The 21,037-nt window shown below is 41.0% G+C and overlaps 1 protein-coding gene across 3 annotated transcripts; it reads right to left on the reverse strand.

Annotated features, from left to right (window-relative positions):
- Positions 1-1,422: 1,422 nt before the first annotated feature.
- Positions 1,423-20,649, reverse strand: LOC134028243 (serine protease 27-like). Of its 3 annotated transcripts, XM_062471681.1 has the most exons (10): positions 20,543-20,649; positions 19,229-19,249; positions 18,945-19,107; positions 18,576-18,844; positions 16,857-17,002; positions 16,244-16,778; positions 15,894-16,065; positions 15,526-15,782; positions 15,333-15,430; positions 1,423-2,570 (listed from the first exon to the last, which is right to left on the reverse strand). In XM_062471681.1, exons 1-10 carry the CDS (start codon positions 20,598-20,600, stop codon positions 2,193-2,195), a joined length of 2,097 nt encoding a protein of 698 aa, XP_062327665.1. In that variant the 5' UTR covers positions 20,601-20,649; the 3' UTR covers positions 1,423-2,192. The 3 variants fall into 3 exon arrangements, with proteins under 3 accessions (XP_062327665.1, XP_062327666.1, XP_062327667.1); XM_062471682.1 differs by lacking the exons at positions 19,229-19,249; positions 20,543-20,649 and having other exon boundaries at positions 18,945-19,147; XM_062471683.1 differs by lacking the exons at positions 1,423-2,570; positions 15,333-15,430 and having other exon boundaries at positions 15,651-15,782; positions 15,879-16,065.
- Between the last annotated feature and the right edge of the window lie 388 nt (positions 20,650-21,037).

The following is a 21,037-nucleotide window of genomic DNA, read 5'->3' on the forward strand; positions in this document are numbered from 1 at the left end:
ATATGTTCAGAACACACGTCTATTGTAAATTATTTTGTCTTAAAGCTATTTCATCCAACGTTGTGGAATTAGCGAAAAGGCCTCTAAACTAGATTTTTTTTGTGGGGTGAGGGAAGTTAAGTTAGATAAAAGTAACATTGGGGCGTGTGATTATAGAGTGGTGGGTAGAGGTGGTGAAATGAATAAGCCTATATCCAGTTTGGAGTATGAGCTAGTATAAGGAAGGGAGCATTTTTTTAATACACTGCTATTGATATAGCCTGGCTGCCAGCCCAACTTCGTCCCGCCCACAAAAAAATTTGGTCGGGAAGTTGGGTCTGGAGGGTCTCGTATTGGGGACAACTACAGAAAACCAGAATCTGGGCGGACCAATGAAATTGCCAGGGCGGGCTTTATATGATGATGGACAGATATCAACAGTAACGTAATCACCCACGACCATGGCTACCGCTGGAGATCTGGGATGTTATGATTCTGCCATCGAGTCTGTTTTAGAAGACATTGACAGTGCATTAATTTTGAAAGAGGAACAGAGAAACGCAATCAAGGCATTTGTCGATGGAAAATATGTTCTTGCCGTCCTTCCTACGGGATTCGGTCAAAGTTAACATACTACGTTGCTCTGATTGGTTGTAGATCTATCCAATTGAGCGAAGAGGCATTTGTTTTCCAGGTTCGTTTGAAACACGCCCCATAGTCACAGCCCAACGGAGAGTTCTCAGACTCATATTCTGACTAGAATTATGAGTATGACAACGTCAGGCTACTATTGATATGGATTTAGAGTGAATATTTGATCAAAACAGGAAATAAAAACACAATTTATGGGTTGAGTGTTTTTAGGCTTTGTGATTCTGTTTACTATTACCTGTCTATATTAACCTATGTTGCAGTTCAGTTGATTTTGGATTGATATCAATAAGTCATTATCTAAAATTGGAAACTATAAAAAAAGATAAATGGAATTCAAAGCAATAAACAGTCACAGGCTCTTTAACCAATGAAACGTTAGCCCAGAGCCATAGAATTGAAATATCTCTTTACATGGCTCTGTGTTAGCTTTACATGCCTTGTTAACATATTTTAGGCAATTTGTTCACACTAATCCTTTTTTACTTTAAACACAAAACATTGATATAACTATCACATATCAGTTTGTTATATTGTAAATCAATGCATTTATTTACTGCTATTTATCAAAAAGTGTGTTCAGTCTCTCCATATTAACATATTCAAATTTCTTGCCAAGAACTTCTGGAACTATCTGAAGTCTTTGTGAATCACGTGACAATAAAACATTTTGAACTTCTGTTGACCGAACTCTTTCTACTCTATTGCTCTGGGCCATGCTCATGGCCTGGAACTTTTGCACATTCATAGAATCCAGTACTTTTCTACGAGGAAGAAAGAGTAGATTCCAGACACTTTTCAAAGTTTTTTTATACTTTTTTTTGTGTGTGTGTGGGGGGGGGGGACGACGACGACATGAATGACCAACAAAACATGAATAACCCTAACCCCATGAGTTATTAATCATACATTAATCGTACATCAAAAAATATATATCATAGAATAGAAAAAAAAATCACTGTTGGGAGACTTGAAGACCCACATGCAGCCCCAGATTGTCGGGATTAATTATTTGCCAGCTGTGTGGAGGTGGAAAAAGGACAATATTGGAAAGCCCTATGGAAAAATGTGTCCGCCAAGGAATTCTCAAATACATGAAGGAACCCACCAAGGTTCCTGGCTCCCTTCTGAATTTCTGGGAGGGGAAAACTCAGGAGTGCTTGTGAATGTCGCAAGCAGGCTGCTCATAGTTCCAGCTGACAGCACCCCTTCATAATTCTTTTGAGAAAAAAAAAGTCACAGAACAGGAGGGTTGTGGTTGAAGTTTAAGGCTACGGGAATATTTTTCTGGGATGGGACGGGAGTCCAGTTTCCCTCCTCATGCTCTACCGAAGACTTTGATAGTAGTTGTAGTTACACTTAATAATCAAGCCCAGTAAACTACAGACATCAAGTCACTTTTATGAACCAATTCATTGAAGGAAGCTAAATTCTTAAATGATAATAAACCAATATTAAATATAAGGGGATCTCAATGTGTTCCATACTGCATACAAGATTTGTCAGAAAGAATATTGTTGGTCAACACCATCCAACAGTCCAGTATAAAGGGGGCTACCCAATCACCAGCTTTGAGTAAGTGACAAAGGGAGGTGAAGGAGAGAAATAAAAAGAAAGCAGATGGAAGACTGGACCAGACTTGCACTACTTCCTGTATTCAGACTGTTAGATTGTGTGGGACTTGAAGTTGTACTGTTGCTGATGTTGGAGATGTTTGTAGTGGTGCTAATGGAGGCTCGGCTGGGGAAGGTAGTCACAGTAGTCTCAAGGAAGTTCATAAAGAGTGAGATTCTGGAGAACACTTGTATGGGGTTGGACAGGATTGATGCCTTGTCCGATTGTGTGTTAGCGCTTCTACCAGACAGGATGGGCAGAGTCAACACTGCAGCCTGGAACCATGCACCATTCTGCAGACACATCAGAGGTCCACCTCCATCACCCTAAAGAGAAACATGAATGGGAAAACAAAGCAAAATAAATGTATTAAAGCTGCAAGTTGCAAGCGAGCGAGGTATTTGGGACTGTAGTCCTTACTTTGGATTGGGACTCTGACTGTGTAACTGGAGTTCATTGTTATTGGGTGTGCTTGCCGAACGGCAATATTGTCGTCGAATTAATAATCTAAGTCTTTAACCAATATCAACATTTTAAAACAGCACAGAAACGGCAGCAAAGTATGATGCAAAGTGTTTATTCAAATCTAACACAAAGGATTGATACCAACAAACATGAGTAGACCCCGGAGTCTGACTGGAATTTTTTTCCCGACATTCGCTTATATATTTACTCTCCATTATTTTGTTATATTTTGTCATTGGTGCATTATATCTGGTCACAGATGCATTTATGTATTTCACACCCGGTTGGTCAATTGTCACAGAATTTACATTGCCAGTACTTTTCCTCTGTCTTCCTCTTCCAGGGCCCTCGTGAGGCCTTGCGGCCCAGCTGCACAGGGATACTGAGTTTAAGGACATAAATCTGTCCCCTTATGTCTGGCGCGTGTAGTTCTCAATATCTGGGCTTTGTAGTCCTTCATGGGAGAGACCTACACACATATTTCTCTCTCTTGCACTCAAACCTTATCTATCTGGACTTCCACATTTGGCCTTTATTTCTTCTATGTTTTAGTGGGAATTCTAATCAGTCAACAGCTTTGCATCTGGTTTTCAGTAATATAGCGTATAAAAGTAAAGTAATTTTGTACAATCTTCAAAACCCTTCTCCTCATGAACCATAGATCCAATCGACTTGAAATTTGTTACAGATTTGTAGAATACATGTCTTTCTATAGGGTCAAATTGAATAAGGAATGCAATACAAAATGGCTGAAAGAAGTGTATTTATGTAAATGTCCAAATATCTTTGTGTTAATAAATCAAATATAATTTTGACTGGTTTTTCAAACGTTAGTGCCTTCAAGTTGACATCATTCTGAAGTACCATATGCAATTTCACCTTGATATGTCAATATATGATTCATATATGAATTCAATTGAATGGCTCCACAGCGTACACACACTCATCCTGCCCCTTGACACACGAGCGAGCATGGCGATACACACACACATGCTTTATGATAATTGTGTGCTGACCAAGCCCCCACCCTCGGTTTTTAGCTCCTGTTTCATTTTGCTTCCAATCGCAGCTCGCCATTACGAATATAAATTATTTTTCGGCGGCCATTGTTGTTTTCAACTGGAATCGCCTGATAGCCGTGTTGGAGGCAGCCACATTCGGTAAGTCCTATTTTTACACATTTTAAGATAGAATCAATGATTGGGTTTGTAAAAGTACACTACTCTTGAATTATGGTGAAGGTTTGGGCACTTTTAGACCTTTAGATCGTGAGTTTGAAGTGACGGAAAACCAAACTCGAAAAGTAGCTAGCTTTTCCCTTGTGTTTATAATTAGTGAACCATTTTGCATCTCGGCGAATTCTTCACCCCAAAAGTTGAGGAGGGCAGCCTTTCGGAGAAAAAGCGATTCCCCACAGACCTATAGGCTCAGAATTTTGATTTGGGTCGTGAAAGTCTTTGTAATTGGAGTGAGTTCGGACGCCAGGGAGACCGCATAGGCTTAGGCGTCAGCCATGTTTTGGTTGCATCATGTTCACCATTTTATTTACAGTTCGGTAAATTCTACCCCCGAAAAGGGCAGGGCAGCCTCAAGAGATGTGGGAATTGTGCTTTTAGCCAGATGGTCCTATTATTTTTGTGATTTGTGGAAAACTTGCAATTTGAGTGAGAGTGCATTGTTTTGACGTTAGCCTCAGAGTTAGACTTGGTTCGCTCACTGGCAGTGACTGTATTTCACTAAATTCTACTCCAAAAACGTCAGGGAGGACTGCTTTTTGTAGACAAGAGCCTGCAGAAGATAGCCAGTATCTAGGATTTTTCAAAGCAATCCTGTTTCCCTCGTCATTTGCCTGAGAAAGCGACCTACGTTAGCCAGGCTAGTTTCACTCGGTCAGCCTATTTAAAGGTTTCTGGCAGTCAGAATCAGTGATTACAGGGTCGAGCTGGTCTTTGGTCAGATGTGTATGTTGACCAGTTTAGAGCTAAATACTCTTGCCAGAGCCTGGAATCGAACCTGTGTTTTGAGTGACTTTGCATGGGTCTCCATCAGGTCAACACATTTGCATTCAAGTTCAAGTACTGCCACTGCATTTCACAGTCAAAACTGAAGTCTATATCAAGTTTAGATGGGAAAAGCTTCATTTTTCACAACTGACATGGATCCTTTCTTCACTTTGACAGGTCTGGAGGGTCATGCAGAGGCCTGCTCAACAGACTGCAACAGAGGATGCTGAGAGCAACACAGACTCCTTGCTGGACTACCCCTCTCTAGCTGGACAGCTTCTCTTCAGCCCTGACCCCAGGACAGCTTCATCCAGCTGGCCTGCCCTGCCTGCATGCCTGCAGGCCCTGCCTGCCCCTGCCTGCCAGCCCTCCAGAGACAGACAGTCACCCGCAACACAGACCCCTTGCTGGACTTCCCCCTCTCTAGCTGGACAGCTTCTCTTCAGCCCTGACTCCAAGACCGCTTTATCCAGCTGGCCTGCCCTGCCTGCCTGCACGTGCTCCAGAGACAGACAGTCACCCCACAGACTACTGTGTCTATTGGCTCTGCAGATTGCTTTTTTGAGGACATTGATGAAAAAGGACAAATCAACATTTTCTGCCTTTATGAAAGTCTAAATGTTTAATCCTTTCCATGTCCCAGCATGCCAAGCTGCTGACTTTGAGTGTCTTAAGTGATGAAACCAGTTCAAGTGATAGACTTTTTGACCTGAATCCAATGATTATTTATCTGAATAAAAAACACTCAAGAGAATTACTGCTTCTTGATGATTTGTGCTCCACATCAGTACATCTCACACATTTGCCTTTGTTTCCATGGGATTCATGGAATTGCTAGTTTCTGCACCACCATTTCCACCGTAGTGTAGTAATAAATAAAATTTAGGACAGCAATTACATTTGTGTCATACTTTCCCATTACACACATTTAGTCAATGTTCGTAAACTCAACCAATTATTGTCATTTTACCATACTGCTGTTCATATTGAACAGACATCAGTGTTTACTTGTAAAGATTACTGTATATTTCACTTTTGAATTGTATTTCCATCGTAAGTTTGGTCTTTTATTTCATTTGGAAGTGGTATTAAAAGGTTTTAAAAAGTCTTAAATTTAACTTGTTTATACCTGTAGACACCCTGTGAAGCCCCCACTCCAGAGACAGTTGGTGACAGAGAGATGCAGACATTAAGTTAAACATAGTCATTATTTCAGAAGGGTTTTACTACTTTTAGTAGTTATATTATTGTTTCTATAATTTTCTATTTTAATTATTACTTTTATCACTTGTATTATTGTTTTTATTGATTTTATGTAAAGCACCTTGAGCTACAATGCTTGTATGAAATGTGCTATCGAGGGCGTCAGTTTGGTCTCAGCTTTGGTAGGGACACTGAACGCCGCCCCCCCCCCCCCCCCCCCCCCTCCATGTCCAGTACATCATCTGTACTGGACTTCTGAGCAATGAAATAATGATTTATATTTGGGCATCCCAATTTATAGCACCTTTTTACTACCTACAAGTATAAGTGTGAATGATAACATTCATAGGTAACATTGTCTAAACATCCCTGAAAAACAGCAATTTAATGCAATCTTTACCAAAATGGACAAATTCAACTTCTCACCTGAACCCCTGATGCTGATTCATCACCAACCTGCTCTACATCTGTAGCTTCAGAGTGCTGTTTTTCCTGCACAGTAATTCATCAATTTAACTAACCATGCTTAGTTGTCTTCTGACATTGGTCAAGATTACAGGGATAGCCATATTACTATCCAAGGGATTATATAGGCCTACTTATTACCAGTTAATATCACTTTTAAGTTGCTAGCCTGCTGCTGGTACTAGGCTAAACTAGCACGGTCCCATTATGTGGGTAGGTTAGCTTTATCCTTCTGGCTTCAACAAGACCAGCTGCTGCTAACACACTGGTCGAAAGATTGCAGACGCTAGGGATAGATTTAATACAAGCAAAAGTTACATGCTCTACTACACTAACAACTTTCAAAACATGTTTCCATTGTAGAATGGGTGGCGATGTAAGGCTAGCAGGTTTGCACTGTGTGGGTATTTTTCCTACTAGCTAACTAACAACAACCTTGCTAGCTACTTACTCTCTGGGTGGTGAAAAAACTTCTGATACATATTTTCTTTTTGGGTGACATTTTCCTATCTACAAAGCAGAAAGGGGTCAAAAATATCAATGCTGAGACCAAATGAAATACTAATATGAGGCTTTATTATTTCCTGGCGTATTTAGTACCGTGTCAGACTACTGACAGCTCTTTCTGCAAGTCAAGATTCACGAAGTGTTCCTGACTGCCACTTCAGCCAATTAAATTACATCATCTTGTCTCGCAGGCTCGAGGGCGCATTGGATAACTTGAAGGTACCTTGTGGGTCCGTGTACCTTGTGGGTCCGTGTACCTCTCTCTTTTTCACTTGTGCCAGTATGCATAATACGGACGATCAAACAAATGAGTAAATGGCTCGTTATACCGTTTGTGTTTTATGGATATTCCGTAATTCCAAAATGAAACAAAACAACGGAAACCAAGCCTTTCCCCATAATCTGGTTCTGACATCCAAAATGGACAAAACGATATTACGAGGCTATTTTTCATTTTTTGCAGATACCAGCATAAATGATATGGAATAATCAAACAAACGAGTAAATGGCTCGTAATACCATTTGTGTTATATGGTTATTCCGTTATTCCAAAATAAAACAAAACAACGGATACCACGCATTTTCCCATCATCTGGTTCTGACTTCCGAAATGGACAAATCGATATTACGAGCCTATTTTTCATCTTTTGCAGATATCAGCATAAAGGATGTGGAATAATCAAAACAACGATTAATGGCTCGTTATACCATTTGTGTTATATGGTTATTTCATTATTCAAAAAAAAAAAGAAACAACCAAAAACAAGCCGTTATACTTAAATGTGTATTCGATTTACTAAAGTGACAAAACGATATTACGGCCCTATTTTGCGTTTGTCAACACGGGTTGCAAATTAGAAAAACCAATGGCCACAAGGTACACGGACCCTTGAAAATGTATTTTCACTTTTCTGGGCGACGAACAATAATACAAATGAGTTTTGCAAATATATTGTGCAAAATATTTTTTCGGAATCGATCCAAATTACAGCACAAAGGAGTTTGCTAAAATATTGGTGGGGACAATTTAGTTATCTTAAAATATTGGTGGGGACTAGTACCTTCCCCCCCTAAATCTACGCCCATGTGTGCTATACAAACAAAGTCTTACTTACTTACTTACTTACTTACGAGTAGAGTAAAAAATAGAGACTAAATGTGTAAATGGATGTTGAAACCCAGTGCTCCGAGTTGGTGCATGTCAGTTTAGGCAAATCCTTTTAAACCTCTAGGTTTAAAAATAATTAAGATTTGATTGAAACTCTCTCTTTTATACATTTATAGTTGGATTTGACATTTAACAGACATTTAATTCATTTAGCAAGTTGTTTAACTCAAACAACCATAACACAGTACATATGGCATACAAAGCTGCAGTCAGATTTGGCGAAATTGTTAGCTTGGATGTTATCTTTACATATAGATGGGGTCTTGATGATGATGCGCACGCAGCTTCAAGGCAGAAAGAGGTGTTCCATTTCACTTTTACTGTACCCTACACTTGTTCGCGCCTTCCCCCCCTTTCTGAATAAAGTTCGACTGATCTGATTTGTTGATTTCTGTTGCTATGAAAACCAGTTTAGCCAAGCTAACTAACATTGTTTTTAGCTAGCTTGCATTACCATTCAATAGCTAACAAAACATTAGTTAAAAATAGCTTGGTAATCGCGCAGAACTTGTTAATGCAGGAGACTCAGAGACCTTAGCACGTCACTAGCATCTCGTCATTTCGCGCAGTCGGCGCACAGCTAGATAATCAGCTGTCAGCGCTCTTGAGTACCCAGCATGCAATGCGACATGTCAAAAAACGCAGACTTGTGGAAAATAGTTCGGTTACAACGGCCATGCGAGGGATTTCAGTTGTTATGTTCGTTCAGTTAGATGTTTGTAATGTTATTGTGTGTTAGTTAATATAATCTTGTTGGTCACCCTGAGTGTGCATGTCGTGTAGTTTAATGGGAGCAGAGAGTCGGCTTTTCTACTATCAGAGGCTATACTCTTAAAGAACTGTACGTGGGGTGAACCTTAGCCAGTTGCATATGAGGCTATTTTTGATTGTGGGTAGACTAAAATGTGTTTTTCAAATTTGGTCTAAGCCGTCTTTGAGAAAGTTTGAAAACAATGTTGTTGTTGTTATGTATTGATTGTGAGAGGTAAGTTTTGGACTACATCTAAACCACATGTGGCTGCTGCAGCATTTCTCCTTTGGCGTGACCTGCGCTGGGAGAGAGGGAAACAGCATGGATGGGGATAGTGTGCGGGCCGGGCAGATGTGTCTTTATATAGGGTGAAATGCAATACAAAATGTCTGAAAGGGGTGTATTTATGTAAATGTCCACATTGCCTCAATATCTTTGTGTCAATACATCAAATATAATTTTGACTGATGGTTTTTCAAACCTTATTGGCTTCAAGGTGACATCATTCTGATGTACCATGTGCAATTTCATGCAATTTTACCTTGAAATGTCAACCGTTTCTTAACCTTTGTCCCAAACTGACCAAAGCTAATACTCTGCCCTTTCTATTCATAACATTTCAACAGTTGGTGTGTAGCAGAGAGGATAGGGAAACTGATTGGTAACCTTATGCTCATGAGTTCAAATCCCCATTCAGCCTATTGTTGTTGGCCAAACATGAAGTAGTTTTGCTCTCTTGTTGTCCAACTCTTGACCTTCTACAATGTACATTTTTGTAATATTTTGCCATTTTGCGGAGGAACCCGCATCGCTGCTTGCAGCTATATTTAGTGTAGGTGCCATATGCCTATTTAATGTTTTTGGAACGCAATTATTCATGATTGTTGATTTATTCATATTTAGTGTTGGGTTCATATTTGATAATTGCTATTTACACTTCATTGATATTTTATTGATGTAATTGGTGCCTGTAACTTTAAGGGAATTGTTTTTGGGCTAATTGCGCTGCCGTAGCTGGGTGGTATATATGTTTTCGTATGGCTCAAAAAAACTAGGAGTCTCACGGTTTTTCTGACCGTGTTGTGTCAATGTGTTAAGATGAAAAGTGTCAACAAATAAATCATCCAAGACAACTCCGGTGGAACATTTTTTCTCTTTAGAACATAGAACACGCGTCAACCATAGACTCCAGTGTAGGAAGAGTTTTATTGGAAAACCCTAAATTTAGTCAGAAAAATCCTTTTCATCTCTGTGTGGAAACTGGACTTTGGAAAGGACAAGGATTGTGGAAACTGTGGACTGCTTTTACGTACAACGTTCTACAAGGTATGTCGTGGAAAATGGCGCATTGTGGAAGCAAAAGGAAAGCTAAAGGAAAGCAGCACAAAGGCACCGGAAATTAGCCGTGTTAGCGAAACGCTAGTAAAAATTAGCCTGGATGATTTTGGAAAGTTGCTATTATGCAAGAAGAATACGAAGAGCTAGCTTGTAAAAAAAGAGAACGTAAAATGACTGAGAAGGCTATCGAGGAAAAGGTGCATAGATTAACTCAATCTAGAAAAGCTAAACTAGGTCATCTAACTAGCCAAGCTAACGAGCTTGAACGGCTGATGGAAGACGATGCCAACGTTAGCAGAGTTAAACAAAAATTACGTCTGGATTATCAAGATTCCATAGAAGAATTGTGCAAAATAAATGATGATTTAACACATGTACGGCATGGTGTAGAATTAGAAATCGATCAGAGTTCATGGTATGAGCCTGAAGTAATGCAAATTCGTGGATTCATGCAAGATGTGGAAACGGGGATAAATGCAGCTGAAGAACGCGCGAAACGAGCTAAAGAATGTGACGCAACCATTCAGCCAGCAGACAGTGTGTCAATGGTGTCCGCTGCTAAAAGCAGTAGTAGCAGAAAGCGTGGGTCAGCTAACGGAAGTAAAGTGTCCAGCACATCCTCAGTGCGCCTCAAAGCTGAAATAGAGAGAGCCACATTACTTGCACAGGCGGCAGCTTTGAAACAAAGGCAAGATATTGAACGTCAGGAGGCTGAATTAAAAACAAAAAGAGAAACTCTAGAACTGCAAACGGCTATTGCAGCCTCTGATGCTAAACTCAAAGTTTTGGAAATGTACGAAAATTAGCGCGTATCACAAGTAAGTCCTGTAGGGGGAATGACCATTGAGTCTGGATATTTACCATTGGGCCTACCTGTGGTCCAAAATCCAGTTAACAAACAGGAAAATGGACATGGTGAATTCGGGCCACTTCAACCCCAGTCTACTCTACTGCTGTGCAACATTTACATTTAGTCATTTAGCAGACGCTCTTATCCAGAGCGACTTACAGTAAGTACAGGGACATTCCCCCGAGGCAAGTAGGGTGAAGTGCCTTGCCCAAGGACACAACGTCAGTTGGCATGACCGGGAATCGAACTGGCAACCTTCGGATTACTAGCCCGACTCCCTCACCGCTCAGCCACCTGACTCCCTAGCCGACATTGATGAAAAAGGACAAACCAGCATTTTTTACTTTGATGAAAGTCTAAATGTAAACCAGTTCAAGTGATAGACTTTTGACCTGAATCCAATGATTATTCATCTGAATAAAAACCACTCAAGAGAAGTACTGCTTCTTTATTAATAGTATTTATGTATATATAATTGTGCAGCTCCCCCTGTCAATGATCTAGCACCTCCTCAGCACCTGTATTAAAGATTCTCTGGCGCCGACCCTGCCCAGGGTTGGTTGTAACTGGTGTTGGAAAACACATGTAGTAGGGCAGAATAGAGGGACTGGGCAAAGGGTGCTGGTGTGGAAAGTCCCCAAAAACTGTGCAGAATGGGCAGAAAATATTAGATGACATTGTATCGAGGCCCAATTGTATTTACAATTGTAGTAGGCCATTAGATCTGTTTTAAAAGTTCAGGGGTGTAATTTGTTGGATATGAAGCCCCCACCCTCCACTCCAGAGACAGTTGGTGACAGAGAGGTGCAGACATTAAGTTAAACATAGTCATGAGTTAAGAGTAGAGTAAAAAATACAGATCCCCCTCTTTCTGAATAAAGTTCGACTGATCTGATTTGTTGATTTCTGTTGCTATGAAAACCAGTTTAGCCAAGCTAACTAACATTGTTTTTAGCTAGCTTGCATTACCATTCAATAGCTAACAAAACATTAGTAAAAATAGCTTGCTAATCGAGCAGAACTTTTTAATGCAGGAGACTTTAGCGCGTCACTAGCACCTTGTCATATCACGCAGTCGGAGCACAGCTAGATAATCAGCTGTCAGCGCTCTTGAGTACCCAGCATGCAGTGCGGCATGCAGGCATCCCAAGTCTCCCGGAAGGTCCAGGAGTGTCCCGCATTTCAATAGCGGCTCCCTGACGCCCGCAAATGCTGTACAATCTCCCGGAAATCAGGGATTTTGTATTTCGAGCGAGCGAGAGACTGTCTAATGGTCATTTCTGGTAGAGATAGGTGCATATCGCGCGTCCTGATTGCGTCTGGGGGGGGGGGGGTACGTGCAGGTTGAGGGGGTACACCATGCATCTGGATTGCGTCCGGGGGGGGGGGGGGGGGGGGGGGGAGCTACCTCCTGGAAATGAGTCTCTGCAAGTTGGGATGTCTGGGCATGTCAAAAAACGCAAAGACTTGTGGAAAATAGTTCGGTTACAACGGCCATGCAAGGGATTTCAGTTGTTGTCTTCGTTCGGTTAGATGTTTGTAATGTTATTGTTTGTTAGTTAATATAATCTTGTTGGTCACCCTGAGTGTGCATGTCGTGTAGTTTAATGGGAACAGAGAGTCGGCCATTTTACTATCACAGGCTACACTCGCAAGGAGCTGGACGTGGGCTGGACCCAGAGCCTATGCAGGTCACGTGAAAAATGATCCAAAGACTGGTAGAAAGACCGAGTCGGGAAATGAACGAATCGTTCGTTTCCTCTAGCTACCAGTACAGAGCCTATGCAGGTCACGTGAAAAATGATCCAAAGACTCGTAGAAAGACCAAGTCTGGAAATTAATGAATCGTTTGTTTCCTCTAGCTACCACTACAGAGCCTATGCAGGTCACGTGAAAAATGATCCAAAGACTCGTACCCAAAGACCGAGTCGGGAAATGAACGAATCATTTCTGTTTACTTGGACGAGCCTATGTCCCGATGCGAGGCCACGAGAAAATGAACCAATCACTCTTTGAGAGGACAACATTTAAACCTCATGCAGCTGCTGCAGCATTTCTGCTTTGGCATGACCTGCGCTGGGAGAGAGGGAAACAGCATGGATGGGGATAGTGTGCAGGCAGATGTGTCTTTATATAGGGTGAAATGGAATGAAAAATGCAATACAAAATGTCTGAAAGGGGTGTATTTATGTAAGTGTCCACATTGCCTCAATATGTTTGTGTCAATAAATCAAATATAATTTTGACTGATGGTTTTTCAAACCTTATTGGCTTCAAGGTGACATCATTCTGATGTACCAAGCCCAATTTTATGCAATTTTACCTTGAAATGTCAACCGTTTCTTAACCTTTGTCCCAAAACTGACCAAAGCTCATACTCTGCCCTTTCTACTCATACAATCTCAACAGTTGGTGTGTAGCAGAGAGGATAGAGAGACTGACTTGTGACCTTATGCTCATGAGTTCCAATCCCCATTCAGCCTATTGTTGTTGGCCAAACATGAAGTAGTTTTGCTCTCTTGTTGTCCAACTCTCCATCTTCAACAGTGTACATGTTTATAATATTTTGCCATTTTGCGGAGGAACCCGCATCGCTGCGGTAGAACCCAGCGATGCGGGTTCCTCTGTAATTTTGTATTTTCTTTTTGTCTGTTTTGTATTTAAATAAACGTTCATATTTTCAAAGATTTGCATAAGTAATTTGTCTTTTGCTAGCCGTCCTGTTATCTTTGATCCCATTCAATGTTTGAGGTCTCTAAATATATGATTGACTATTGCTTCATATTTCATGACTTTCTAATTTAATTGGGACAACTGAATAAACGTTAAATTAACATGATATGTTTTCAATGTTCTGTACACATGCGGTACGCATCGGTGTTCTTTGGATAAAAATGTTTGTAGGTTTTGCAAGGGACTGACATGAGAAGAGTTCAACAAAACATCCAGCAGGTGGTGGTATACAGTCAAATTGAGATTTTATCGCATAATTTGGAGATGTTGAAGCGTGATATCTTATTGTGGAGGACATAACTACGTTGTAGGTCAGTTTGGTGATCCTGGATCAAGTTAATATCCCCGTAAAAACAGCAGCGGCGAGTGTTTACTACGAGGATAGAAGTGCGGTCGGGTTTGGACAAGGGTAGCGCACGGCTAATTTACCGGCGCCAGCGTCTTTTTACCGGCTCTAGTAAAGGCTAAGCTAACTCTAAATTTTTAAACAATATTTAGCTCGAAAGTTAAGAAGTTAAAGCTTAACGTGAAATCAGTAAATCAGCTGAAAACGTGATATGATATGTACAATATAAATATGTACATTGATAATCACCCACTCAGCTCATATGTTCACATGTTGCTTAATTAAGTGTAGAGTTACAGTTTGTTGGGTCAAGTACTGCAAATTAGTTTTTATTTACTGGTGTACAAATTGGTTTGTACAAAACTATTGTGGCTAGCCGGTGGGCTAACATTAGCTATTCTTGTTAGAGTGCTATATTTAATTTAGCTTTGCAGAACTATTTATTTTACACTGTATTACTTTTACGCAAAGAGTGGTTGTTTTGTGGATTAATTTCTAAATGAAGAGTAAAAAGAAAAAAAACAGTTTGTACTCCGTTAAGGGATGATCGAACCAGCCTTCTCTGTGAATAAATTCCAATGGTCTCAAGGCCGATTTATACTACTCCGATTCCGTTACGGACAGACAGACGGACGGAGTTGGACGGATTCGTTGAATTTATAGTACTCCGAAGGCTGTGGGTGCTGAAAACAATTCACCGCCAGAAGAGCAGGTGGCGCTGCACTGCGATGCTAGCTAGGTTATCGAAGAGTCAGAGCAAATTTACAAATTAGCCGTTTCATCAATAAAATAAGCACATTTTCAGCAACTACACTGCCCATTTCACGTCACATTTTAATTCAGATGCTGATTTACATGTACTGTTTAGCTGAAATATGAATTGTAAAAACTTACAGCAATGGTGGTCAAAGGATTCTGTTCGTCTTGTTGGTCACGGCAACCCCGCCCCTGACGCAAGCGGTTCTTAATACGGACCAATCACAGCCAAGGGGTATCCGTAAAATGACGGACTAGCGGATCCGTCAGGAAAATCAGGAGGTACACGTAGAGCTCTCCGAGGGGCTCGGAGAGGGCGTTCCACATCGGAGAGGGCGTTCCCTGTGTCCGTGTCCGTGAAAACGGAGTAGTATAAATCGGCCTTAACACAACACAACGCAGAGTATCGCAGCAGCGCCGAGGGGCTCGACCAGGCGGCAGACGCACAGAGGGAGTGGGTTACATATATATATAATCTATATTCATGCTGGTTGTTTCAGTACCTGTTGGAGATCCATAAAAGTAGTGCAGATATTGTCCGTGGAAGAAACATTTCCACAATCCAACACAGAGGTCTGAAACTCTTGAAGAACTTGCTCAGCTATAATATGCAAGAGAAACACATTTATATACAGAAATGTTAAATATACACACTATGATTGCAATGATAAATTGACACCATTAGAATTCACTCACCTCCACCTTGTCCTATGCCCCATCCAGCTGCCCAGCACTGAGTGCCTGTACTGAAAGTTGGACGTCCCAGGTCAACACAGAGAGGCTGGATATAGTTGGATATTGTGGGTTTGATAGATAGCTGAAGGACTGCTAAATTGCTGCCTGTCAGGTTGCTCATAGTGATGTTTGTCACGTTCAGAGTCTCCTCAAAGGGATTGGTCCCATTCTGTTTCAGGCGCCCAAGGACCACAACCCAGTCAAGGGCATTGGGTGTACTGTAAGTTACAGTAGTTTTAGAAACAGAGTCTCAACATGTTTATCAGAGTGACATTGCCAACTAAATCACACCCAAGTGGGTTGTCAAGACTTACAAAGATAAGTTTTACCTGGAGAAACAGCTAGCATAACTCATGACAAAGTTTTCTGCCACTAGTGTTCCTCCACAGATGTGTGTTCCATTTTGTTGAATGCTGGCCATCCATGGCCATGTGCCAGCTGACACCACAGAGCTCCCTCCACTAGTATGGGTGTTTAACGGGGCACTACCACACACAACAGCTAAAATATAGAAAAAAGTAGGTCCGTTGAAGAGAACGCTAAGTTATGATTTTTTTTTTTAAGATACAATGACATTGTCAGAGTAAGAAAACAATAAGTTGCAGGGGATTGATGTTGTTAATTATATTTTTTGTTGTAGATGGCTCATTATTAGTTTTACTGTGCCTGGGATACTTACGCTTTGCTGGGGTTGAAGAGGGAGCTTTTGTTGAAGGACTGATTTTGACAGTTGGGGTGGTGGTGGTTACTGAAGGGGTGGATGTGGCTGTGGTTGAGGGGGCAGATGTGGTTGAGGGGGTGGATGTGGTTGTGATTGAGGGGGCAAATGTTGTTGAGGGGGCGGATGTGGTTGTGATTGAGGGGGCAGATGTGGTTGTGGTTGGAGGGGCAGAGGTGGTGGTGGTTGGAGGGGCAGAGGTGGTGGTGGTTGAAGGGGCAGAAGTGGTTGTGGTGGAGGGGGCAGATGTGGTTGTTGTGCTATCGATTAGTGCTAGGCAGGACACACTGAGGTCAGAGTCTGTTCCACTAGAGTTGAAGGTAACAAATCCTGGCTGGCTGCTGGTGATTATGCTGTTGATCCACATCTGGTACATGGATACTCTGGCATAGACACCTGGGAAATTGGCCAGAGCACAGTCTTTGCCAAAACTCACCACTCCAGACTGGATCCAGCGACCACCCTGTTTGCTAACCATGGGGCCCCCTGAGTCACCCTGGAGAGGGTTTAACGTTGTTACTTTTTAAGAAATATAAGAATGCATGTCTAATAATCAAAGAGTTACAGTAGTTACCTGACAGGAGTCCTTTCCTCCAACTTTTAAACCAGCACACAACATATTGTCTGTGATAGAGCCCACTCCATAGTTGCAGTTGCACTGTCTGTTTCCCACTATTGGCACATCTACTTCCTGGAGATTCTTAGGGGAGGGAAGGTTCACTGAGGAGACAGACAAAATCTATGAAAAGTACAGAATTATTTTTCTGGGATGAAATATAATTTCAGTGTTACCACCACAAAGTGATTATATCACATAGAATATTAAATAGTGGAATGGATACTAAAGTTCACTCATAACAATTACATAAATATTAAAGACCCTAAGAACTGGATAGGAGTCAACTTCATTTAAAAAAGATTCATAATTCTAAAGCAGAAATTGGGATATTTCTGATACTAAATTGTAGTTCCAGTATCAGTAAAACAAATGTTTTAGTCTTCCTAGAATTGCACACTAAACTATATGCCTACAAACATTTTGACATTTCTGTGAGTGTAGGATTTTCAATTAAGAAAATTTACAAAATCAGAAAAAATGTATTTGACTCTCATGGTAATGCAGACATCCCAAGTCTCCCACATTTCAATAGCGGCTCCCTGACGCCCGCAAATGCTGTACAATCTCCCAGAAATCGGGGATTTTGTATTTCGAACGAGCGAGAGACTGTCTAATGGTCATTTCTGGTAGAGATAGGTGCATATCGCGCGTCCTGATTGCGTCTGGGGGGGGGGGGTACGTGCAGGTTGAGGGGGTACACCATGCGTCCGGATTGCGTCCCGGGGGGGGGGGGGGGGGTACTCCTAGACTCCTAGACTCCTGTATTCCTAGAATACAATTGTAGGCCTATAGTATTTTAAGTAGTGCTGTCAGTTAAACGCGTTATTAACGGCGTTAACGAAAACCCATTTTAATGGTGTCCATTTTTTTATTGCGAGATTAACGTTCTTTTTGGCCTAGCAAACGTTGTAGTTTTTTTCACATGCTGTTGCAACAACTACTGACGTTAGAAAACACCGCACCGGATCTAGATAGACCAGAAACAAAACAACAGGCACGCCGCACACACTTGTTTGGGCTTGCGAGCCGGTGTTACGTCCCAACTGGTTCCCAATTTAACCGGTTCCCCAGCTGTGTAACGAATTTGTAACGAATCTGGTGATAGAGGCAGACTGATATGTGCACGCACAGCTGGGGAACCGGTTAAATTGGGAACCAGTTGGGACGTAACACCGGCTAACGTTACGTTTTGCGTGGATGGCGAGTGTGAGACGCCGAAATGGATGCCAATAAGATTCTGAATGGAAAGTTTAGGCTACTTTTAAAAAGTTGCCAAATGGTTCCATTGACAAGACCAAAGTGATCTGTGTGTTTTGTCGTTGTGAACTGAGCTATCATCGCAGCACATCCAGTCTGAAATACAACTTGATGGCCAAGCACACAGCTGATGCGAATTCTCCGCCCCCTCGTCAAAGCCAGGCGATTGCAATGTTGTTTTCAATAAAAAAAAAACATTTGCATTAAGACTTAGCAATCCGATCCACTTTTCCATGTTGATAAAAGCATTAAAATAATAATGGGACAAAAAGAAATCAAGGGACATTTAGAATAGATAAAAATGTGTGATTAATTGCGATTAATCGCGAGTTAACTACGACATTACTGCGATTAATCGCGATTAAGTATTTTAATCATTTGACAGCACTAATTTTAAGATACCTCATGAGTGCTCACCTCTCAAATTAATAGTCCCCCAACCAGTGACCCAACTGACAATGCCTGCATTGTATGTGCTGCCAGGTGCTGCTAAGCAGACAGGCAGGATATAGTTGGTAAAAGTCACAGGAGCGGACAGCTTCAGCAGACACATGTCATTGTTCTGGCTGGTCGTATCATAGTTGGGATGGCAGGTGATTTGTTCTACTGAGCTGGACACCTGGTTTGGGCTGGCTTGCTCCAGGCTCTTAGCTCCCATGATGACCTGCAGATTTGGCGTGCTGGACCTCGGGGGAAAGAAAATGTGTACAGTATATCACAAATAAGGGTAGGAAATTTTTTGGTTCAACACAAAATTGTACTGTAAGATTTTGTATAAATCCTTACCTGGGGAAACAGTGAGCAGCAGTCAGAACCCACTGGCTATTGATGAGAGATCCTCCACAGAAATGGAAGGCTGACCGTTGTAGACTGACCTGCCAGGGCCAGCCTCCCACTGGGGCATCCTGACCACCCACAATCTTGGAGCTGAGTGGAGCCTGGCCACACACTGACAAACAGAAAGACATACTGATGAAGTTTGCTAGCATACTACTTTGCTAGCATACTACTGTTTAGTACTCAGCTAGTGTTAACTAGCTAATCTACCAATTACTGTATGAGTGACTTACCATCCAGCTGTGAGTGAGAGCCTGGGTACACAAGTAAAATAAATAGTGTTTCATTAGTTTGATGTATGAACAGCTATTTGGGGGTTCATGCATTTACTATCTGGGAGTCAGGTGGCTGAGCGGTGAGGGTGTCAGGCTAGTAATCTGAAGGTTGCCAGTTCGATTCCCGGCCGTGCCAAATGACGTTGTGTCCTTGGGCAAGGCACTTCACCCTACTTGCCTCGGGGGAATGTCCCTGTACTTACTGTAAGTCGCTCTGGATAAGAACGTCTGCTAAATGACTAAATGTAATGTATTTATCATAATTACAACAGCAATAAGATGCATGAACCAGGATACAGCTAACGTGAATTGTCTGTTCACTGTCAAGTTCAACACATAAGTAACATATCACTGCACACACATACCACTCCATTATCAGTGTTAACTGCTAACATAATATACTGCCTTTGTTTTGAAATGTGTATTCCCCATACAATAACATCATGGAAATCGATCAACATTTGTTGATTTGTTTTCATACAAAATACTTGTGCAATGCATGTGTTCTTGAGTGGACAATGCATGCACATCTTTGTACATATTTTCAACCTCTCCTTCATGTTCGATCAGTATAATACGGGTGAAGCGCAACTTTGTTTTCGCAGACTTTTTTTGATGTATGTCTCTAACATACATACATGTTAATACAGAAAACTGAACAAACAGGTTTTTCAACTGTGACGTCATTGTAAACTAAGATTATATTCAAGACTTAATTCAACACTATTAATTAACTCTACATAGAACATAATGAAATGATAGGACATTTACTCTCATAAATACCTTTAGTAATACTATTTCTTACTATTAGATTTTACATATTCTGTCAAGATAATATTATTACGATTGAGAAAATAAACAGAGCATGAGGTCAGTAATGTAGTTCAAGAAAAAAATCTCAGAAATATAACTGAAACTGTCATGTTTGTTAAAGTATGACTTTGTATGCCATGTATCATGTTACATTTAAACAGGTAAAACATAAATTGGCAAGGATTAGTGACAGATCTTTTGTCTAAACAATGGTTGCTATACGTTCCAAAGAAACAACCAGCATCTACTTATAGGATTCTGTTATGGCTATGTACTGTACATGCATATAACTAAATGAACAAACAGATTAGCACTGCTTTGATGTCCCATTATTATAAAATTATTTTGTTGTAAATACATTAGGTGAAAAATAAACTATTAAACTGCGCCAATGGCACTGAACATGACCACATTATCCACAAATGTAGATTAATTCATGTAGATAATAAAGCCACTTACCTTTGCCAAAGATCACTACCAAGAAGATAGGCACACATAGACCTCTGATGAACGTCATTGTTTATCTTTTTCCTGATGTAACCTGCATCACAAGTACATCTTTTCTGTCTTCTCTTAACTCCTCCCACATTGAGCAACCTGTGACACACCTTGATTCCAGCTCCACTCACATTACTGGTAATCATTTCTCCACTTCCTTCCTCATACCTTTACCAAGGTTAAATACAATTGTTGTATGATGGACCTGGGACCAAATGTATCTAATGTATTTTTCTTTTTCTTTGTATAACATGTCGTGTTTCCTATTATGTAGTATTAATTTATGCTGTGTGTGTGCTTTCTAATATGTTGGTTCTTCACATTCTCCAGGAGAGTGATTGGTCGTCTCATTTCAGGTCAGGGATTTTTTTTTTACAGTTCTCCTATATTGGCCCAAATGGGTCAATTAGTTTTTTTGTTTCCCTCTGGAAAATTAGTGTCAAACATAAGTATTTG

The sequence above is a fragment of the Osmerus eperlanus genome, chromosome 10 (assembly GCF_963692335.1).
Source record: "Osmerus eperlanus chromosome 10, fOsmEpe2.1, whole genome shotgun sequence".
Classification (NCBI taxonomy): Eukaryota; Metazoa; Chordata; class Actinopteri; order Osmeriformes; family Osmeridae; genus Osmerus; species Osmerus eperlanus.